Below are 18,647 nucleotides of genomic sequence, written 5' to 3' on the forward strand. Positions count from 1 at the left end.
ACATTGGAATTGTTTTAGGGGTCCTTGTTGTGGAGGTTTTCTAAGACCAAGGACTTATGAAAGAACGTGGTTTTGATGATGGTAAAGCTTTGCCTGGGAAAACCGGCTAAGCTTAAATCAAGCTCATCCAATCCATACCAAGGTTGAATTTAGTTTCAATGTTGCTTTTTTTCCCCCCCAAGACTAGGATGTAGAGTGTCATCCTTCAGCTCAGTTTTAGTAGTTTGAATGTTAGTAGATTTGAATTCTGTCTCTGAGGTGCTCTGTGCGGTTTTCTTTAATATTTCAAAAACATGAAACAAAATACTGTTTAAAAAGCAAAATAGGGAGTTCCTTAAAAAGCTTCTGAAGTTAATGGCATTTCAAGGCTGAGCATAAAATGAATTCTTTTAAGGACTAAAGGTTTAAAACTCTAGCCAAAAAAATTGATTCTGTTGAGCGCAGAATCTACAGCTGGTCTTGGCAGAAGGCAGGTATCATTCCAGAATAGTAAGATTTGCAGTAGTCGTATGAAAACGACATATTGTTTGTTCAGGCTGTTAGTGTTTTATTTACAGAAGTTTTTAATTTAAATGCCTGTTAATTTTATTTCTTTTGAGGGGGTCTTGAAGCATATTATTTGTTCATAACAATATTTTTTATAAGGAACAGCTGTTTTAAAGGTGCAACAGTGGAGCTGACCAGACCATGAAAAGCAATATGAGCAATGGATAGTCTTATTTCTGAACCGTTCAGTGCTGCTCTTAAGGGAGTGATTGAGTTAATACATGGCCTCAAGAAAAAGTAGTAATACTACACTTGAATTTTGAAGAGTTAATGAGAGAACTGGCTGTGGTAGTGGTGTGTAATAGGTACACACTTTGCAGTTATGAAAATAAACACTGATCCACTGTTTCTGTTACACTTGAGTAATATTGTAGTACTTGGTTTGTTTGCTGGACTGTAGGCATAATTACTTAAACCACATTCAAACTCTTTCTAAGCTTGTAGAGCTGCTGAGATAAGCGTGCCCTGTGCTTCCTTGCACAGTGGACTGGATTGTGGAACTGATTTATCTGGAGAATAAGTTTTTTCTCTTCCCTCTGAATCTTGGTTCAACCTCAGCATACAAATGATTCTGTATTTTACTGACTGGGAAAGCGCAAATAAAGGTAGCAATCAGTAGCTAGGCTGAAGGAAGAGCCGGGCTGTTTTATTACTAAATTCTAAAGACTTACACTGTTTTTGAAGTCGGGGGCTAAACAGACTGCCTCCAATAATACCTGACTCTTTTTTTTAGTCTAGAATTCAACATCATTGGCTGAAATACATTAAAAATTCAATTGCTACAACACCTGGCTAATAAAAGATGGCAAATAATTGTTTGGTCCTGGCATAATTGATTTACTTTTTGGGACACTGATATGCTTTCTAAATTTTCCAGTGCAGTCTTATTGTTCTCACATGGAGTCATTTTATAGATAGTGTTCTAATTGTTTGCAGCCTTTAAAAAACAGGAGTTGGATCTTGAAAATTATTTGCCATTTCTTGTACGTCCTTGGAAAGTGTCCAAGTACAGCACACAAGGAATTTAAGGAAATGATGAATGATTCGTAAGAAGGAATTTTTCTGAATATTTCATCTTCCCTGCTGTTCTCCAGGAAGGAAATGATGATGGAAAACAGTTGCAGTCTGTTCTGTGCATAGCTTTTAGCAAAATTGCTTGAAAAAAATTTGATATACTGAAATTCTTAAGTGTGCTTTCTGTGACTGTTCCTATAAAGAAATTCTGATACACTATCCTACTATTAGAGTGCCAGTAAGACAGTTTGCTGTCATTGGTGCTGTGCTGTGAAAGAAGACCCCTCACAATCCTCAAATTATAAATAAGCAAATCTTAGAAAGACTGTCACTCAGGATACTACTGTCTTAATATATTTTTCAATAGCAGTTTTGTGCAATCAGTGAACAGAGAGCTCTCTGTGATGAAAATGAAACATTGTTTATACAGAAGAATGCCATGTTTTTAAAATGTGCGTGTTTAAATAGGACTTACTCAGGAAACTTAGGCTGGCATAAGCTTTTCAGAAGATTAGTGATTTCTGAATTGTTTTCTACTTGAATCAGAGAAGTTCTAAGTGTTGGACTTAAAATTGGATTTTTAAATAAACCAATTTGTGTAGGGCCTTGGAAAGCCCCCAAAATGCTGACTCTATTAAGATCAAACCCCTGAGCTGCTGTATGTCACGTACTGAGGACATAGAACTGCAACAAAATCTTTTTTTAAAACTTTGGCAGCCACTGTCTGAAATCACTGCAGTATTTTCAGTGAAGCTTGCTGAAATTTCACTAGAAGAAAAGAAGAAATTTATTTTAAGAGGCATCTTTTGCTGGAAGTTGACCTGTTTTGATGAATAGCAGCCAGTGAGAATAATTTTCTTTGCTTTAGGAAGTATAAATAAAGAGAATATAAGTATTTAATTTGAGATTTTTCTGCTTGCTGGTTTAAACTAGCTTCATCTAGCAAAAATGCCCTCTGTATTTCAGCAGAACAGTGTTGATATATATCTGTCCAGAAACAGTGTTATGCTATGTAAATAACACACTGTATTATTTAGGCTTTTTGTCTTTCTAGGTCAGTAGCTTTCCTTAATGTTTTTCCAGCTTATTTCTGCTGAAATTGGTGCACTCGCATTTTTCTTGGTGCTTTCCAGTCAGTGTGGATGTCAACCAGGATGCCCAAATTTTGCTGGACTCCCCCCTGCCTCCCTGAGGAGAGGGAGATCGAGAATTCCTTCTGTGGGTATATGGTATGGGTTTCTTTGCTTCCTGGATCTTGTCTACTGTTCTGTAATCATAGGCAGTCTGCTTGAGCAGGAGACGCTTTAATTTCTTTATCTCATGCACATACTTCCCCTTATGTCAGATCAGGATCTAAAGTCCTTGCTGCCCCAGTTCCATAGGAATGTAGGCTGTAATCCTGTAAATCTGCTAATATAGGTGTGGTTGGAAAAAGGGGAAGGACTGCAGCTGAGATACAGAAAGTCAGGGAGATAGGATGCTGTTGAAAACCAAGCTGCAGGAAGGGGGTAAATCTCTCAGTAGAAATTGCATGTTGGGGGGGGGGGGGGCAGGAAATCAAGATCGCAGCTGTAACAACTCGAAAGGGATGGTTCTTGCATCACTTCTGAAAACTTGAGAAGATACTGTGGTGATACACTTTTTAACTACTACCTGTAGGTCTCAAGTTGGAAATTAAATAAAAACTTTAAGTGATAGCATATAGGAAAAATGATGAATTACACTGCCAATTTGCACAGCTCTGGATTCTTTCTGTAACATATCTTTTAACTGTAGATCTTTGTTGGTACATGGCTTTTGTAACCAAGTGGTATACTTGGTCATTTTTAGTGCAACATATGTTCATGGTTGAAAGGCACGAGGGAAAACTTCAATACACATTAAAGGTGAGAGGAGTGGAAGGTGAAAAACAGAAAATACTGTGTCACTGAGATTGGGTTTTATGTTTATTGCAGCCTGACAAAGCTCTTGGCTTCTTATGACATCGGTTGGTGGGAATGTTGTATGGCCTGATCGGGCTTGTCCTGGATAAGCTGATGGGAAACTTGTACTCTAAGCTGGTGTGCAGTCTAGCTTTGTCTTGAGCTAAAATACACCATCCTAAACTGATCAGTACTTACATGACAGTGTGCAATCTTCTTACTGGCCAGAGGAAGAAAAAAAAAATGGTAGCCTAATTACCATAACCATAGATTGTCTCATGTGATGATAGTTACTAACGATGTATTTGTAAAGATAACTTTGTCCAAGCGTTTCCTTTGGCCTTAGTTACTTATGGCTTTCAAAAACTTTCCAGAGTCACCAAATAAAGTTTAACATGTAATTTTGCAGGTTGGATTTTTGTACAAAGAAAAAATTACGGGTTTTTTTTGCTCAGAGTTTAAAAATGTTTTCTTACAATACATGTAAAGGATCCACATAATTTTGAAGAATATTTTGGATAACTTTTGTTTGATAATAGATACTAGTACGTGGCAGGAAGGTATTACATCTTCAGCTAATCCGGCTGTAAATTGGTTTTGGCTCTGAACATGGCTTTGAATCTCCATCCTTTATTGGATGTGGGGGGGGGAACATTGTCACTGAGGATGAGGAAAAGGCTGAGGTACTTAATGCCTTCTTTCCTCAGTCTTTAACAGTCAGACCAGTTATCCTCAGGGTATTCAGCCCCCTGAGCTGGAAGACAGGGACGGCGAGCAGGATAAACCCCCCATAATCCAAGAGGAAGCAGTTAACAACCTGCTATGCCACCTGGATGCTCACAGGTCTATGGGGCTAGATGGGATCCACCTGAGAGTGCTGAGGGAGCTGGTGGAGGAGCTTGCCAAGCCACTCTCCATCATTTATCAGCAGTCCTGGTTAATGGGGGAGGTCCTGGATGACTGGAGGCTTGCCAATGTGACGCCCATCTACAAGAAGGGCCGGAAGGAGGATCCGGGGAACTACAGGCCTGTCAGCCTGACCTCGGTGCCGGGGAAGATTATGGAGCGGTTCATCTTGAGGGCGCTCACAAGGCATGTGCGGGACAACCAGGGGATCAGGCCCAGCCAGCACTGGTTCATGAGAGGCAGGTCCTGCTTGACCAACCCGATCTCCTTCTATGACCAGGTGACCCGCCTAGTGGATGAGGGAAAGGCTGTGGATGTGGTCTACCTGGACTTCAGTAAGGCCTTTGACACCGTCTCCCACAGCATTCTCCTAGAGAAGCTGGCAGCTCACAGCTTAGACAGGTGTACTCTGCGCTGGGTCAAAAACTGGCTGGACGGCCGGGCCCAGAGAGTTGTGGTGAATGGAGTTCAATCCAGTTGGCGGCCGGTCACGAGCGGTGTTCCCCAGGGCTCAGTACTGGGGCCGGTCTTGTTCAATATCTTTATCGATGATCTGGATGAGGGGATCGAGTGCACCCTCAGTAAGTTTGCAGATGACACCAAGTTGGGCGGGAGTGTTGATCTGCTCGAGGGTAGGAAGGCTCTGCAGAGGGACCTGGACAGGCTGGATCGATGGGCCCAGGCCAGCTGTATGAGGTTCAACAGGGCCAAGTGCCGGGTCCTGCACTTTGGCCACAACAACCCCATGCAGCGCTACAGGCTTGGGGAAGAGTGGCTGGAAAGCTGCCCGGCGGAAAAGGACCTGGGAGTGCTGGTTGACGGCCAACTGAACATGAGCCGGCAGTGTGCCCAGGCGGCCAAGAAGGCCAATGGCATCCTGGCCTGTATCAGAAATAGTGTGGCCAGCAGGAGGAGGGAAGTGATCCTTCCAGTAGGAAGTACAGGGCCCCTGTACTCGGGACTGGTGAGGCCACACCTCGAATACTGTGTCCAGTTTTGGGCCCCTCGCTACAAGAAGGACGTTGAGGTGCTGGAGTGTGTCCAGAGAAGGGCAACGAAGCTGGGAAGCGTCTGGAGGACAAGTCTTATGAGGAGCTGGGCTTGTTTAGCCTGGAGAAGAGGAGGTTCAAGGGAGACCTTATCGTTCTCTACAACTACCTGAAAGGAGGTTGTAGCGAGGTGGGTGTTGGTCTCTTCTCCCAAGTAACTAGCGATAGGATGAGAGGAAATGGCCTCAAGTTGTGCCAGGGGAGGTTTAGATTGGATGTGAGGAAAAATTTCTTTACTGAGAGTGGTGAAACATTGGAACAGGCTGCCCAGGGAAGTGGTCACCATCCCTGGAGGTATTTAAAAGACGAGTAGATGAGGCGCTTAGGGACATGGTTTAGTGGGCGTGGTGGTGTTGGGTTGACGGTTGGACTCAATGATCTTAGAGGTCTTTTCCAACCTTAATGATTCTATGTGACACTGACATTATGGCATTTAGCATGCTCAACAGCAGTGTTTGATGCTGCAAGCATTGCTATATTGACCTGAAGTGTGGAAAATGCCATAACCCCATAAACAACTGTCTCTGATACAAAACCTGGGTAAGCACACTAATGTCGCAAAGAACTTCCCTTGTTGTGTTGCATATCTTGCTTGAGGAAGCTGTGTAGCTACCCTAACAAGAACATTTCTGCTGACAGGTGCTGATGCTTCTGTGGGGAGTCTACAAGACATAATGTGTAGAAGCAGAGTACATTTCAATAGAAAATGCTGTGTGTATGTACTTTGGAGAAATACGTATTTTAATTTTGATTTTGATAACACTTGTGGAAAAGCTGTATGTATGCTCAACTTTATATTTGAACACTGCATAATAAATAAAAGTTCCATTAAGGTGGTAAAAATGTGTGGTGTTAATTTTGACGGTAATTTAGATAAACAGAAGGATTATTTTACACTGTCTCTTCTTCCCCCTCTAAAGGAAGCCTCAACTTCCCCATAAAGTCCTTTCAGATACCAACTCCATTATTTAAGGAAAAGTCAGGGACTGTAAGAACTACATTGCTATATGTGCAGAGGAAGCAAAGTTAATATTACATGTGCGTCCTCTAGTGAATTCTGTAACTTTAAATAAGTACTTTACAAATACAAACTGAATTTTGTTCTTGATTAATTTCTGTGTTTGTTTACTGAGCAGTATTGGTCAAACCATTTCCTTCCTATTCTTATTTTTAACAGGTTGGTCTGTCAGGTTTTTTTAGAAAGGATCATAATATCATGAATTTTTTCAATCTATAAACAAAGAGTGACCCTCTTAAAAGCTGACTTAATTGAAGTTATATTGTCCTTATCTGATAGGAATTTCAATCGGACTGTGTTAAATCTCTCAAAGCACTAATCTGACTTTTTTTAAGCAGATTATATCTAGTCCAGATGTTTAAAACACATCAGAAGTTCTGTGGAATACTCACGGTTGATTGAAACAGATTGCTTGGAATACGGGTCTCATAATTGTGTACCAAAATTGCAAAGTGCCAGCCCTGTGAGGGAGGCAGAATACTGGTCTACTACACAGCTTTCAGGTTTCCTGCCTGTAGGAGGAATATCGGGAGGGAGCTATCCCACATGGACTGCGTTCCTCTTAACTGGGAGGAGGAACCTGTGAAAGCATGGAGTTGTGGGGATGGATCAAAAATGGATCAATTTAGCTTCTGCCTAATCTTGATCTTACTACATCGTGCTTTCCTTTTTGCTGTTAGCTGTCAGAGCAATTTGTTCATTTTAATGGAGTTTTTTGAAATTAAATACCTATAATGTTAAAACAACCAACTTTTCCATATGTATGTTTGAAGGAATCTCTCTTTGAAGTACTGTATTGTTTTTGTAGTTATTGTGAAATCAAATGTGATTGCTTGCATTGTGCAATTGTCTGTGCAAATACAAACAAAGTGTTCCTGCTTTCTGCTGTTGTTTTCAGGTGGCATTGATTCTTCACAGCCTGTGCACTCTGTGAGCCAGAGCATTCCATTTACCAAGCCTGGGGCTGGAACATCTGCTTCCTCTGCTGTGATCTCATCAGTAAGGACACCTGCTCCAAGCCTTTCTTCACAGCCACGATCTTCACCCTCTGTTACACAGTCAGCAGAGTCAGCTCTTCAGGAAGGTACTAAAAGGGAATGGGAAGTTACAGTACAGACTTCTGCCCTGTTCCACATGCGCACGTGAATGTTGGAAGCTTTATTGCTGCTCTTCTGCATTTGTCTGACTAGAGTACACCTCTTGCATCTCATCAGGCTCCCTTAGTGTTCTTGTTTTGTACCACCTTGGTTCTAGCTTCTCTTAGCTCATCTGTTTGATTTCTTTTGGCCATATGTCATTTTTGGCTTGTTTGCAGTCTTACATGTCTCTTCCTCAAAAAGCCCTTCTTTTAGTTCCCTTATTCTTCTAAAAAGCTGCTCAATATTTTAACTCCTTGGAAGAAGGTCTTAAAAGTAGCATTTGTAATCAGTCTGTATTGAAAAATCAGGTGTAAGCTAGCAATTTGCTAGCACTGGGCAACAGACCGAGTCTGAGTATTAAATTCAAACCGATAGAATTGTTTTCTTATTCCCTAGCTGTAAGCTCCCGTGGAAAGCTGCTGCAGGCAACTCTGTGGGAGAACAGAGGAGTTCTTCTGTAAGCTCCTTCCTATTCTGATGTTGGTAGCCTCTTGACAAAGAATCAGTTGGTTCTTGAGCCTTCTTCAGCCATGCTAATTCTGCCCTGATGTTTTGACTTGCCGCTTGACTGTTACATGTTTCTGTATCTAGTATTCCAAATCTAATTTACTGCACTGATTTTATTTTATTTTTTGGCTGTGTTTTCTCTTGGTAATTTCAGAATTTTAAATTCTTATGAAAAAAGAACTCGGTGTGTGAGTTGGAAGTAGACATTAATTTTGTCCAGAACAGTGTGATGTGTCTAGTGTTCAAAATAATTCTCAAAAGCATGGTGTGTGACTGCCACAGCATGTTTTTTATTCTTAAATTTCAAAGTCCTCTGACATAAATGTCTAAATTTCCCCTTTTCCTCCATTTCCTCCTTTTTCTGGTGGAGTGGAGAATGTGAAGAAATAACTTGTCTGTGAATCAGCTCTGTATATCTTACAGGCAAAAAGATAATTCTTCATTGCTATGAAGTCCTACGTACAGTATACCATTTTAAGGAAAATGATAAATCAGTTTTTGGAACTGTGCTTGGTTCTTGCACAGTTTTATATTTGATTTTGGCACTGGGTAGAATTTGTAGTGTAGATGTGCTTGCTAGAAAAAACTGTTGCTTCATCTTCCAAAGAAATCGCATAACCATGTTTCTAATGAGAAAAAGTATTTTAGCTGTTTAACTGTGCTTGCCTTGATGTGCAGTATATATTCATGCAGTGCAGTGATTGCTGTATAATGTGTGAATGCTTGGTACATTAAATACAAATCACCGCGGTCACTGCTGAACTCTTCACTCCATTCAAATACTTCCATATAAGAGAAGGTTAATGCAATATGTAGCTGAATGAACACAGTTTAAAACCAACAATATACCTATGTCGGGAATATAAAGATCAGTCATCAGGAGTTTGCATTGATCTAGTTGTATTTACATTAATATAATCAATAATAAATCCAAATACATGTCATCACACACGTATATTTCTGTTTAGATGGTATTTTTATGAGCATTAGAAGACTTCAAACTCTTTTCATTTAGTTTCATTTGAGGAGTCTGAAATGCATAATGTACCTTGCAATACCTTTTTATCAACAATTAAGTGTGATAACTTTATTTGTAGAAGTTAACCTGCTGAAAAAATAGAATATTTGTCTGGGTTGTTAGAATTCCAAGTGTGTTTCTCATGCAGAGATTAAATGGACTGATTTTTTTCTTTATTATAGAGTAGTGTTGTCTACATGAAAGCATTCTGGAAAACCAGTTTGAATTAATTTTTAAAGTGGATTTCATTGTTTGAAGCTCCTGTGTGGGCATTCCTATACAGAATTAAAATATTCTAATTGTTTACTTGGCTAAGTTCTAACAGGACAAAAAACTTAAAATGTATTAAAGCCTGTTTAATCTTACATAAATATCCGTACAAATTTAATTCATATAAACTAATTTACTTGAAAGCGGCATGCTAGAGAGAAACTTTGAGAATGTGTGTCCTGTCTGGATGTTATTTGTAGACTGCCTTAGGTTTTATGTTGATGAGAGGAGCTGATGAGTAAATGAAAACAATTTAAAGCAAAAAGTTTAAGAATGCAGAAGAGGAGGGTTCATTTTGTAAGAACTACTATTTGTAATATTAAGATCTTAATGCCGTAAATTCATTGAAAATGTGAGGGTTATGGGTAGAGCACCAGTTAAAGAACTTCAGAATATTGTTTATTTTTCCATGTGGTTATTTCATTTTCATTTTTGGTGGGGCCTCCATTATGAAACTTAAGCCACATAAAATGTATGCTTTATGTTTTAAAGTCTTTCATGGTATGGGTGATTATACTTAAAATACCCAAATAGCTGGTTTATTTCATAGGCAAATGAGTTCTTATCCCAGTTTATCCTTTTGTGTCCTCCCACCTACATTTCTAGGTGTCTGTAAAATACAGTGGGATAAAGCTTTAGAGCGCTATATTATTATATTACAGGTACACTGGTAGCGGGGGTTAGAAATTTCCAGTCCAAGAAATTTGTGACAATTTAAATTATGCAGTTGCACTTCAAGCCAGACCTATGAAGTAATCTCACTCAAAATAAGTAATGATTTCAAAATAAGCTTTTGCTGTTTTGAGAGTGGGAGATTTTAACATTATTAGCAACTCTGTAAAAGATACTAAGCAGAACTGAGTTGTCGCAACAGAAATCATCATGAGGCACATGGTGGCACTTGGAACTGCTGTCTTCAGCCACCCATTTCTGCCCTTCAGTTGCTTTCTCCCCTGTGCTGGCCTACTGGTGGCATTGCTGGGCAGTGAACCAGAATTGGAGGCTTCTCCACCTGAGAATGACTTTTTAACTAGGTTATTTTTCAGCCAGATCAGTTCTCAGATTGTTTTTGTGGCTGGACAGTTGTGCTAGCACAACGTAGGAGTATCCTAAAGGCAGACATTTGTAGTACTGCTGGCAACGAAAATAAAAAATCTACGCAAACTCATAAGGCTGGTAAGAGTCAAACCAGCCCTGCCTCCAGAGGATTCATAGTGACTTAGTTCCTGATTCCTGAACTTCTGTGTCACTAGCATATTTTTTAATCTCTCTTTCTGTATTCTTTCTGAACACATGCATCCTTTATGTATGTGACCAGTGACTGGAAAAGGGGAAGTTTTAGCAGTACAAGCTTGTTTGTTTTCCAAAAAACCTTCCAAAGACTCCAAAGTAGCACTAGTAGAATGACTAATTCCGTCTCTTTCTCTCATCTGCCCGTGCTTGCAATTTTTGCGTTGGCATGCCCTTTCCAGTTGATTTACTTTCTTTCTCCTCCTGTCTATGTACATGGTGTTTGTTAGAGGTCTGTCTTTGTGCTCTCACACTGTACCCATCTTCTTTTACTTTGGCTCTCTGTGTTACAGTGCATCTCTTCTTGTCATCCTGACTTTTTTTCCCTTTTACTTGCACGTTAATTATCTTAAGTTGTTTTTTCTCCTTCACAATAATGCAGTTGTTCTGTCTTATTCCTCGGTAGCTCTCACAGGCCTGAGAAAAGACGTAGTCTCCTTGGCTGTAGTCTGGTTTTGCGCAGAGAATGGTTTTCTTGTATCCTCCTTATCTAGTGCATCCAGGAGCTTTCATAAAAGATGGGACTATGAATCACTTGAGTTAGTCCTGTGTTCTAGCAGTATAGAGGAACTGAAGCATTGTACCTCCTCAGTTGCACTTGGGTTGATTTTGCCTTCATCATTGTGACTACTGGTATTGTGGAAAAACTTGACTGGAATTGTAGGAGTATTAATGCACTAGATAAAGTGAAATAATGTCAGTCTCTTCTTGCACTAACCTCTGTATGAAAGTTCAGCTTCTCAAGAATGTTGTGATAGGATTTTGCTCTGTTTTCTTTTTACTTCCACTGTTTGAATAGAGACTCTTCACCTTGATTCTGTTGCTTTTTCTTAAGTGAAATTGAAGTGGTTCACTTGGGTTCATTTGCTAACCCTTTTTTAATAAGCCATGAAACTAACAGCATTTTTAGCCCATAGTTTAAATAAAATAAAGGTTGATATAGTTGATTTAAGTTGTGGATGGGGGAGCTTATTAATTACCATGATGGTTTCAGATTCTGCATAACATACAACACTTCTGTAGTGCTTTATAATGTTAAAATGAAGAACACTAATGGTGCCACAGAGCTTCTACAGGGAAAAAAAAATCCCAAACTCTAAAGAGTCTGAAAAATTTTGAAGAGTTTTGACAAATGAGGATATTTTCTTGCTATAGCAATCTATTGGATTGCTAAGAGAGAAACAGTGGTCACTTGCATTTATTTAGGATGTCTCTACCTAACTACAAGCATATTTAAAATCCTTGCTAACCCTGCCCCGTGACAAGAGAAACTTAAGATTTCTTGGAGGTGCTGGAGTTGCATCAATAATGAATAATGTAGGAAATTAATTATAAGCTATTGCTGCATGCTTTACTCTGTTTTAAAATGGTATATGTATGTGTTGCTTTTGTTTTTTAGAGTAGATACTGTAAAAAAACAAACAAAAAAAGGACAAAAAAACCCCACTCCCAAAAACCTTATAGATTATGGTTTGGAGGTAACAGTGGTTGCATTGTCACCAGACCTTAAAAGTGGATAGTGTATTTACATGCTTAAATATGGGTCTGCGCCTGAATTTAGGCACTAATTTAAAGATAAGACTAACCAAGTTTTCGGGTTTGCTTAGCTTAAATTTTACTGACTGTGTTGCTGAGGTGTATGTTTGTACTCTCGCATGTTGCAGCAGTAGTATATTTAATTTCTGACAGTGTTCAGAATTCCAACATGAATTATTCCTGTCTTAAAAGGGGCAGGTGTGCCAAGCAAAAGTTTAATATTAATGTTTTCATAACACAATTTGAATTTATCTGGGAAGGAACTCATTTATTTCTATATATTAACTTATGAAAGTACTCCAGTGGACAAACTGATATTAAATACATATCTAGAAAGTCTGTGTGTGTGTTTAACTTCCTGAAATACATGCGCATACACACATATATATTAAAAAAAAATCTCTTGCTAACTTCCATGTGCTACTAATACTTTGCTAAATTAGCCCACTAAAAACCGCTTCTGCTGTACTGCTCATATAGTTCATATAGGAACTATAGTTCTATAGGGTTGTAGATTTAACTTTTTGCATGTTGGGATTTTCTCTAGAATGGCTGATTTCTCTCGCTTTTAATATAATGATTTGTGACTTTCGTTTCTCATCTTTCCTGTCTGTCTGACTCTTATGTTTGTGCTTTCCACTTCACAGGCATGCAGTATGGTGGATATGTTAATAATCAAGCTAGCTCTGCACCAGCTCCCTTGTCATCAAGTTCAGATGATGAGGAAGAGGATGAGGAGGATGAGGAAGCAGGTTGGCTTTAGCTTTACACCAGTATCTTGTTCTCTTCCTACTCAAGTTTTGTTCCGTATTTCCATCCCCTGAAACTTTTTTCCTTTAAGACAAAACGTCACTCTGACTTATCATGTATTGAGTTAACTAGAAATTTCCCAGCTGTTATTAGTATAGTAAACAAAAAGGAGTTCAGTAGTGGTCAGCAAACGGTCTTTTTTTGCCATATTAATATCAGATGTTCTATGTATCTAACAAAGTGGTATTCACAACTTGCAAGACTCACATTTTTAATATTTTGATTTGCAGTAGTTTTAAACTCTTAACTGAAGATAACTGGCTCTAGATAATTGCTTATGTTAAGCAACTAGATGCCATTTGTATGGTTACATTAAACAGTGTTTACCTTGTCTCTCATTTTACATACAAGGAGCCCTTACAATTAAGGTAGCAAAGTAAATATTGAAAGGTAGTAAGTGTGCTTTTTAAGACAGTAAATTAATCCGTGCTGCCTTTTTTTCTCTTTCTAAGGTATGTCTGTATGTTCGGGCACATAGGTTCAGTTTTAACCTGCTTACTTTGTAGGGAACTTAAAAAGTTTGTTTACTTTTTTTTAAGAAGCAGTTTGTCCTGATTTATTGAAACGTTACATTCTTGGTTGCAAGGATTCTGCCTGTATCTTGTCAGAATGGCCTGGTTTTGTGAGTTTGATGTTTCTTACCACCCTAGTTTCTTGGATGGTGGCTTTTTTTTTTCTAACTTAAAGAAAAGTCTTTACAATCTATATATGAGTGGTAACAATGTAAAAAGCTTTTTGAGATTAAACATTAGACTTTTACCTTTATTGATAGAGGGAAGTAATAGCACATACCTTGTGCTGATACACTACTCCCATCATTTGTGTGTGCTGGCTTTGAGTATTAATTTGGGATAGCAAACTTCTGTAACTTTTCCTTTAAGCTTGTAATTCATATTGTAACTAGGCAGAAAAAAAATCAGTGCTATATAATTCTGAGTTTTTTATTAAAATAATTAAATTAAAAAACTAGACTACTGTGAAAATAGCTTAGTGCACTCTTAATGACCTAATGAAGAATGGAGCAAAACAATTATGATATCCAGGTCATAATTAAGAACAGTGTGATGGGTTCATGTTATCAATTTGAATAATATCAATTCAACTGTTATGCTGAATTATTAGTAGACCATTAGAAGAAAATAGTTGCTGCTGTTCTTTTTCCAAGGAGGAAGGCATTTTCAGCCAAAGACACTTGTCATTGTTCTAGCCAGAGAAGGACAATATTTGGAGGGTGCAATAGTATCAATATAAGTGATATTATTACCCCCACCCCTAATGCAGCACAAGTATTAGGACACTTTGCATATCCTGTGTAATTCTTGCTATTTCAGATTATTGGTTCAGTGTCTTTACTTTTTTACCCTTTGTGTGATAACACATTCGATCTTTCGACAGGCTTGAGTATTAGTATTAAATTATGCATAGTAACTCTTGAATAACTCTTCTTTTTAAATCTAAGGATACTTCCTAATTTTAGATACCAGGTTTTTTTCTAATGCTATGAGTCTAATTAGACTTTACCAGCTAGAAAACAATTCCACTTTGGGATATAAACTTTGCTTTGGCTGTTGTGATGCAGCTGCTGTTTGAACTCTGCTTTCTAAAGAATAGGCTAAAAGAGCCAGGAGAGCATTTTGGGGTTTTTTATTGCAGGGCTACCTACTGAATTTTCTGCAGATAATTATCTTTGCCTAATCCCATTCCAAGGTTTCCGTCAAAGGATATGTGAGATTTTTTTTTTTTATCAATTGCAACCTTTGTCTCCTTCTTTCATTCCCTAAATCTGCCAGAGACAAAGTTTTCATACTCCCTATCATCTTTCTCTCTCAAGTTCTGTACTTTGCTAAAGCCTGTAGCCTTTGAGCTATCATTGTATTTAAATTTATCTTATGCAAAAGAGTGAAAGGGCACCCATGTTCAATATGTAGACTACCTGATTAATAAGCATCCTGTTTTACGCCTGTCACCAGGAGTTGATGTAAATCCTAAACAGATTCTGTACACAAGTTTCTAGCTCAGGCTGTGCCAGTGGTTTTATGAAAAATAGGTGTCGGATATCTGGTTGCTTGTGTTTGTGTAGCTTCTCAATTTTTTGTCACTCTTACCAGTTAGATATTTAACTATGTTGCCAAAGAGTTCTTGAAAACTCTGAAAGCAAAAGTTATATTGGTAAAATAATTACTTAATTGTAAAAGCCTGTCATAAGTATTACTTTTGTCTAAGCAGTGTTTTCTAATTTTTTTTCTTTATAAAACATTTTTTTTTCTGTCTTCCTAATATGTTCTATGTTCTCTGGTTTGGTGCTTATTATGCTAAAGTAAACTGACAGCTGTTGTAGCTTAATTTAAGCATAGGAAAACTGTTTAATTTTGTAGAAGTTCCTGTGGGTTTTTTTTTTTTTTAATTGATGGAGAATCTGTGAGATTTCCATGACACATGTGACCAGCTTAGAGTCTGAAGCTACTTTTGGTCTGCAGGAAACTCTACAACTGACTGGTTTTGAGTCAACTATTTGTTTTCCAGTGGAGAGTAGAACAGGGCACATCGGAATTCTTGTAGGCATTGGGACTCTGACAGTTCTCAAGAATACATTACAAAATTTGAAAGTTCTTTAGAAACAAAGACCTTAAGTGACAGGTCTTCAGCAAGTATACGGGATACTCAGTAATAGGATTCACTTTCTTATTTTAAGTTAGGCAGACCTTGTTTGTGTTTCAAAATACATGAGACTATACTTTCTGACTAAAACTTTTCTGTATGTCAGAAGTGATGCATAGATTTTTTTTTTTTGTAGTAGAAGTACGACTAAGTTGCATTATTTTTACTTACAGCATGCTTTTAAAATATATTCTTTCATGTATTTGTCAAATTGGTTTCTCTTAACTTTTCCAGCAGAGCTGGGGAAGTATATAATATTTCTTCTTTGCAACTCACTGTATCATTAGTATCTTCCTAGTGAAAAGAACAAACTCATTTTATATGGAATTATATTATAGATGGATATAACTTTATGAATACAGTCTGCTGTGGGAAAAACTCTGTAAAGAGTGACATAGTGGTTAAATCAGAAAGCTTGAACTAGTGTATTATATGTTCACAACTGTGCTTATATCCTCTTGGTATTTTTTTGAAATACAGAACTAACTTCTGGTCAGACAAGAAAAACTTCTTGAAAATTCTTAAATCTTGATCTTGTTGACCTAATAAAAGTATATTTTGGTTTTTCTGTAGTAGGCCTTACCAAACCTTTAAAAGCTGTGTTCCTGCACAGGGAAGAAAATAACGAATCCTGTTTCCTTTAGTTTCTAGAACAGAAAGAAAGATAAAATTTGGTAGGAAAAGAAATCTTGCAGTTATGTTCTTTTATAAACTTCGGGGGGGGGGAGGGGAAGGGAAATTTACAGTGAAAAACAATCTGAAAACTAACATTGTATGAGTTTAACAGTGTTAATATATTATTTAAAATCTATTGTTAGTGCTATGGTTTTTTGGAATAGTCTTTCTATTTCTTAGCTGAATGCTTTAAAGGCAAAATGCTCAAAAATAATCTATACAGTCATGATGTTGCCATGGTATTAATGTGTCCCAAATGTCAGTGATGTTATGTTCCCATATGCAGGAGTCTCTTTACTTGGAAATCTCAATTGAAGGGGGATCAGATTTCAAATGTTCCACCATTGAAGTTCTCCCTTGAAATACTTTCAGCTTCACAATGGGATGTGTGGTCACGGTTGATCCTTCTGAGTAGAACAGTAGCAGTAAATGTCTTTTTGAGTCCGTTCTGCCACAAAAGTGGTATTTCAAAAAATTGTCTTTTTTGAATTCTTTAAATATACTCTTTCTTTTCTGTCGCACTTCATGGCTTGGGTTGTTTTAAGGAGCAGGTACATTTAATCTTCTTGGACCTTTTTCTTTGGAAATGTATGTGAAATGGCACTGGAAGAAATGTTTTTAAATATTTTTGTTTGCAATGTTTTACAGTAAGATATTCAAGATACATGCGTAGGGTGAACTAAAAATTAAGCATTAGGAGTCTCTTCAGTACTAACAACTATGTATGTGCCCGTGTGCTTTTTTACTTTTGGCTAGTTAACTTTTGTTACTTATTTTTACATAGTTACTTTTTACATAGTTACTTTTGGCTACCAAAAGTAACTTTTTTCTGGCTGAAGCGGAGACTTCTTGTCAATGTTCAATGGAAAATAGAAGCTTTACATTGAAAACAAAACAAGCTCTGAATTACAACAGCACAGAAAGGAGGAAAGAATTAAATACTTGTCAGTTTTGCTTGAACGTGGGGATGGTACATAATCACTCTGAAGACAATGGGAATCTTCCGTTTGCAGTTGTGAAGGAAGTCACGATAGAGACTATTTTAAAAATGTTGTACATAAGTTCAGTTGATGTAGTCTAGAAAGAACTTTTAGTTTAATAGAAAAATATTTTTTATTTCAAGAGACAACTTTTTTCATTGTTTTTGTCCTTTTCCCATTGATCTCTCTCTTGTTATTTGTTGGGCATGTGCTTGTTCGTTTGGGTTTTAATATGTTGATTGATTGTTTATCTCTTCCTCCCCCTCCTCTTTGCAGTGGTAATAGCTTTCAAGTCTTAGGGCTGAAGTGGTATTTTTTCCCAGGATCTTTCTTGACAGTTTCTTTCCAAAGTTTTTAGAAAAAAATTCTCAGTCTCTTATTTCTCAAAAATTTGCCGCTTCTGAAGCACCTAACTTGAAATTATTTTCCTCCCCCAGCAATTGATAGTTCTTCTACTACAAGCAGTGCCTCTCCTGTTCTGAACAATTATGATGCCTTGGAAGGAGGTGGCTATCCAGGTAAGCATTTTATTGCACGTTAATTCTGAATTGTTTGTTTAAAGACTTAAATGTTTACTGTTTATGATTTTTTTTTCTATTTCTGGTGGTGTTTATTGTTAATTAACAAGTAGGTGAAAGGAAATGCTTATGAAAGGAGTGGGGGCAATCGTCAGAGAGAACATACCTCGCTTTTTTAGTCACTTTTCACAGTTTTAGCACTGAAGTTGGATTAACCATTTAAAAAAACTTCCCTGTATCATAAGTCATACTTTCCATTGTAATATTGAGCGTAGTGCTGAAAGTATCCTCTCCTCTGTGTGAAAGCAGGCATCTTTCTCTAGGTTATAATGTATGCCTGATTGTGTTGACATTAGTTAGCTGATAGTAGTTGACACGCCACTGAAGTTTTGAGAGACCAACGATATCAGCTTGCAGAGATGCTTGAATCAGGTTATTTTCTTCTCTTTTTCTTCATTTAAAGAAAATGGCTGCTATTTTGCTTATTTTTATCTCTAAAAATATGAGGAGCGTCAGGTTTGTTCTAAATGAACCTACTAGCAGACTACCTCAGACTTGAAATCTGTAGAGCTGTCATACTGAGAGCAGGTGGAAAAGATGCTATTCAGTGTAGGTATGTTAGCCAATATTTTGAATGATAATTGGATTAATTTGGGGGACCTCCCCCTCTGGCTCTTTTGCATTGCTCTGGCCTCTGGGGATGTCACAGTAGTTTGCTTAGTTTGATGGGTTCCTGTGTGAAGTGAAATCTCTGTCAAGTAAAAAGCTGATATTGCTGTCCACATGGAGTC

At 37.8% G+C, this 18,647-nt stretch overlaps 1 protein-coding gene across 1 annotated transcript in view; it reads left to right on the forward strand.

Annotated features, from left to right (window-relative positions):
• The window catches only part of SEC24B (SEC24 homolog B, COPII component), a 49,382-nt gene that overhangs the window by 7,551 nt on the left and 23,184 nt on the right, over positions 1-18,647 (forward strand). The window contains exons 3-5 of the mRNA XM_076336884.1: positions 7,354-7,539; positions 12,863-12,967; positions 17,776-17,856. Coding sequence (XP_076192999.1) covers positions 7,354-7,539; positions 12,863-12,967; positions 17,776-17,856 — 372 coding nt within the window. The remainder of the gene's footprint in view (positions 1-7,353; positions 7,540-12,862; positions 12,968-17,775; positions 17,857-18,647) is intronic.

Source organism: Aptenodytes patagonicus, chromosome 4, assembly GCF_965638725.1.
Source record: "Aptenodytes patagonicus chromosome 4, bAptPat1.pri.cur, whole genome shotgun sequence".
NCBI lineage: Eukaryota > Metazoa > Chordata > Aves > Sphenisciformes > Spheniscidae > Aptenodytes > Aptenodytes patagonicus.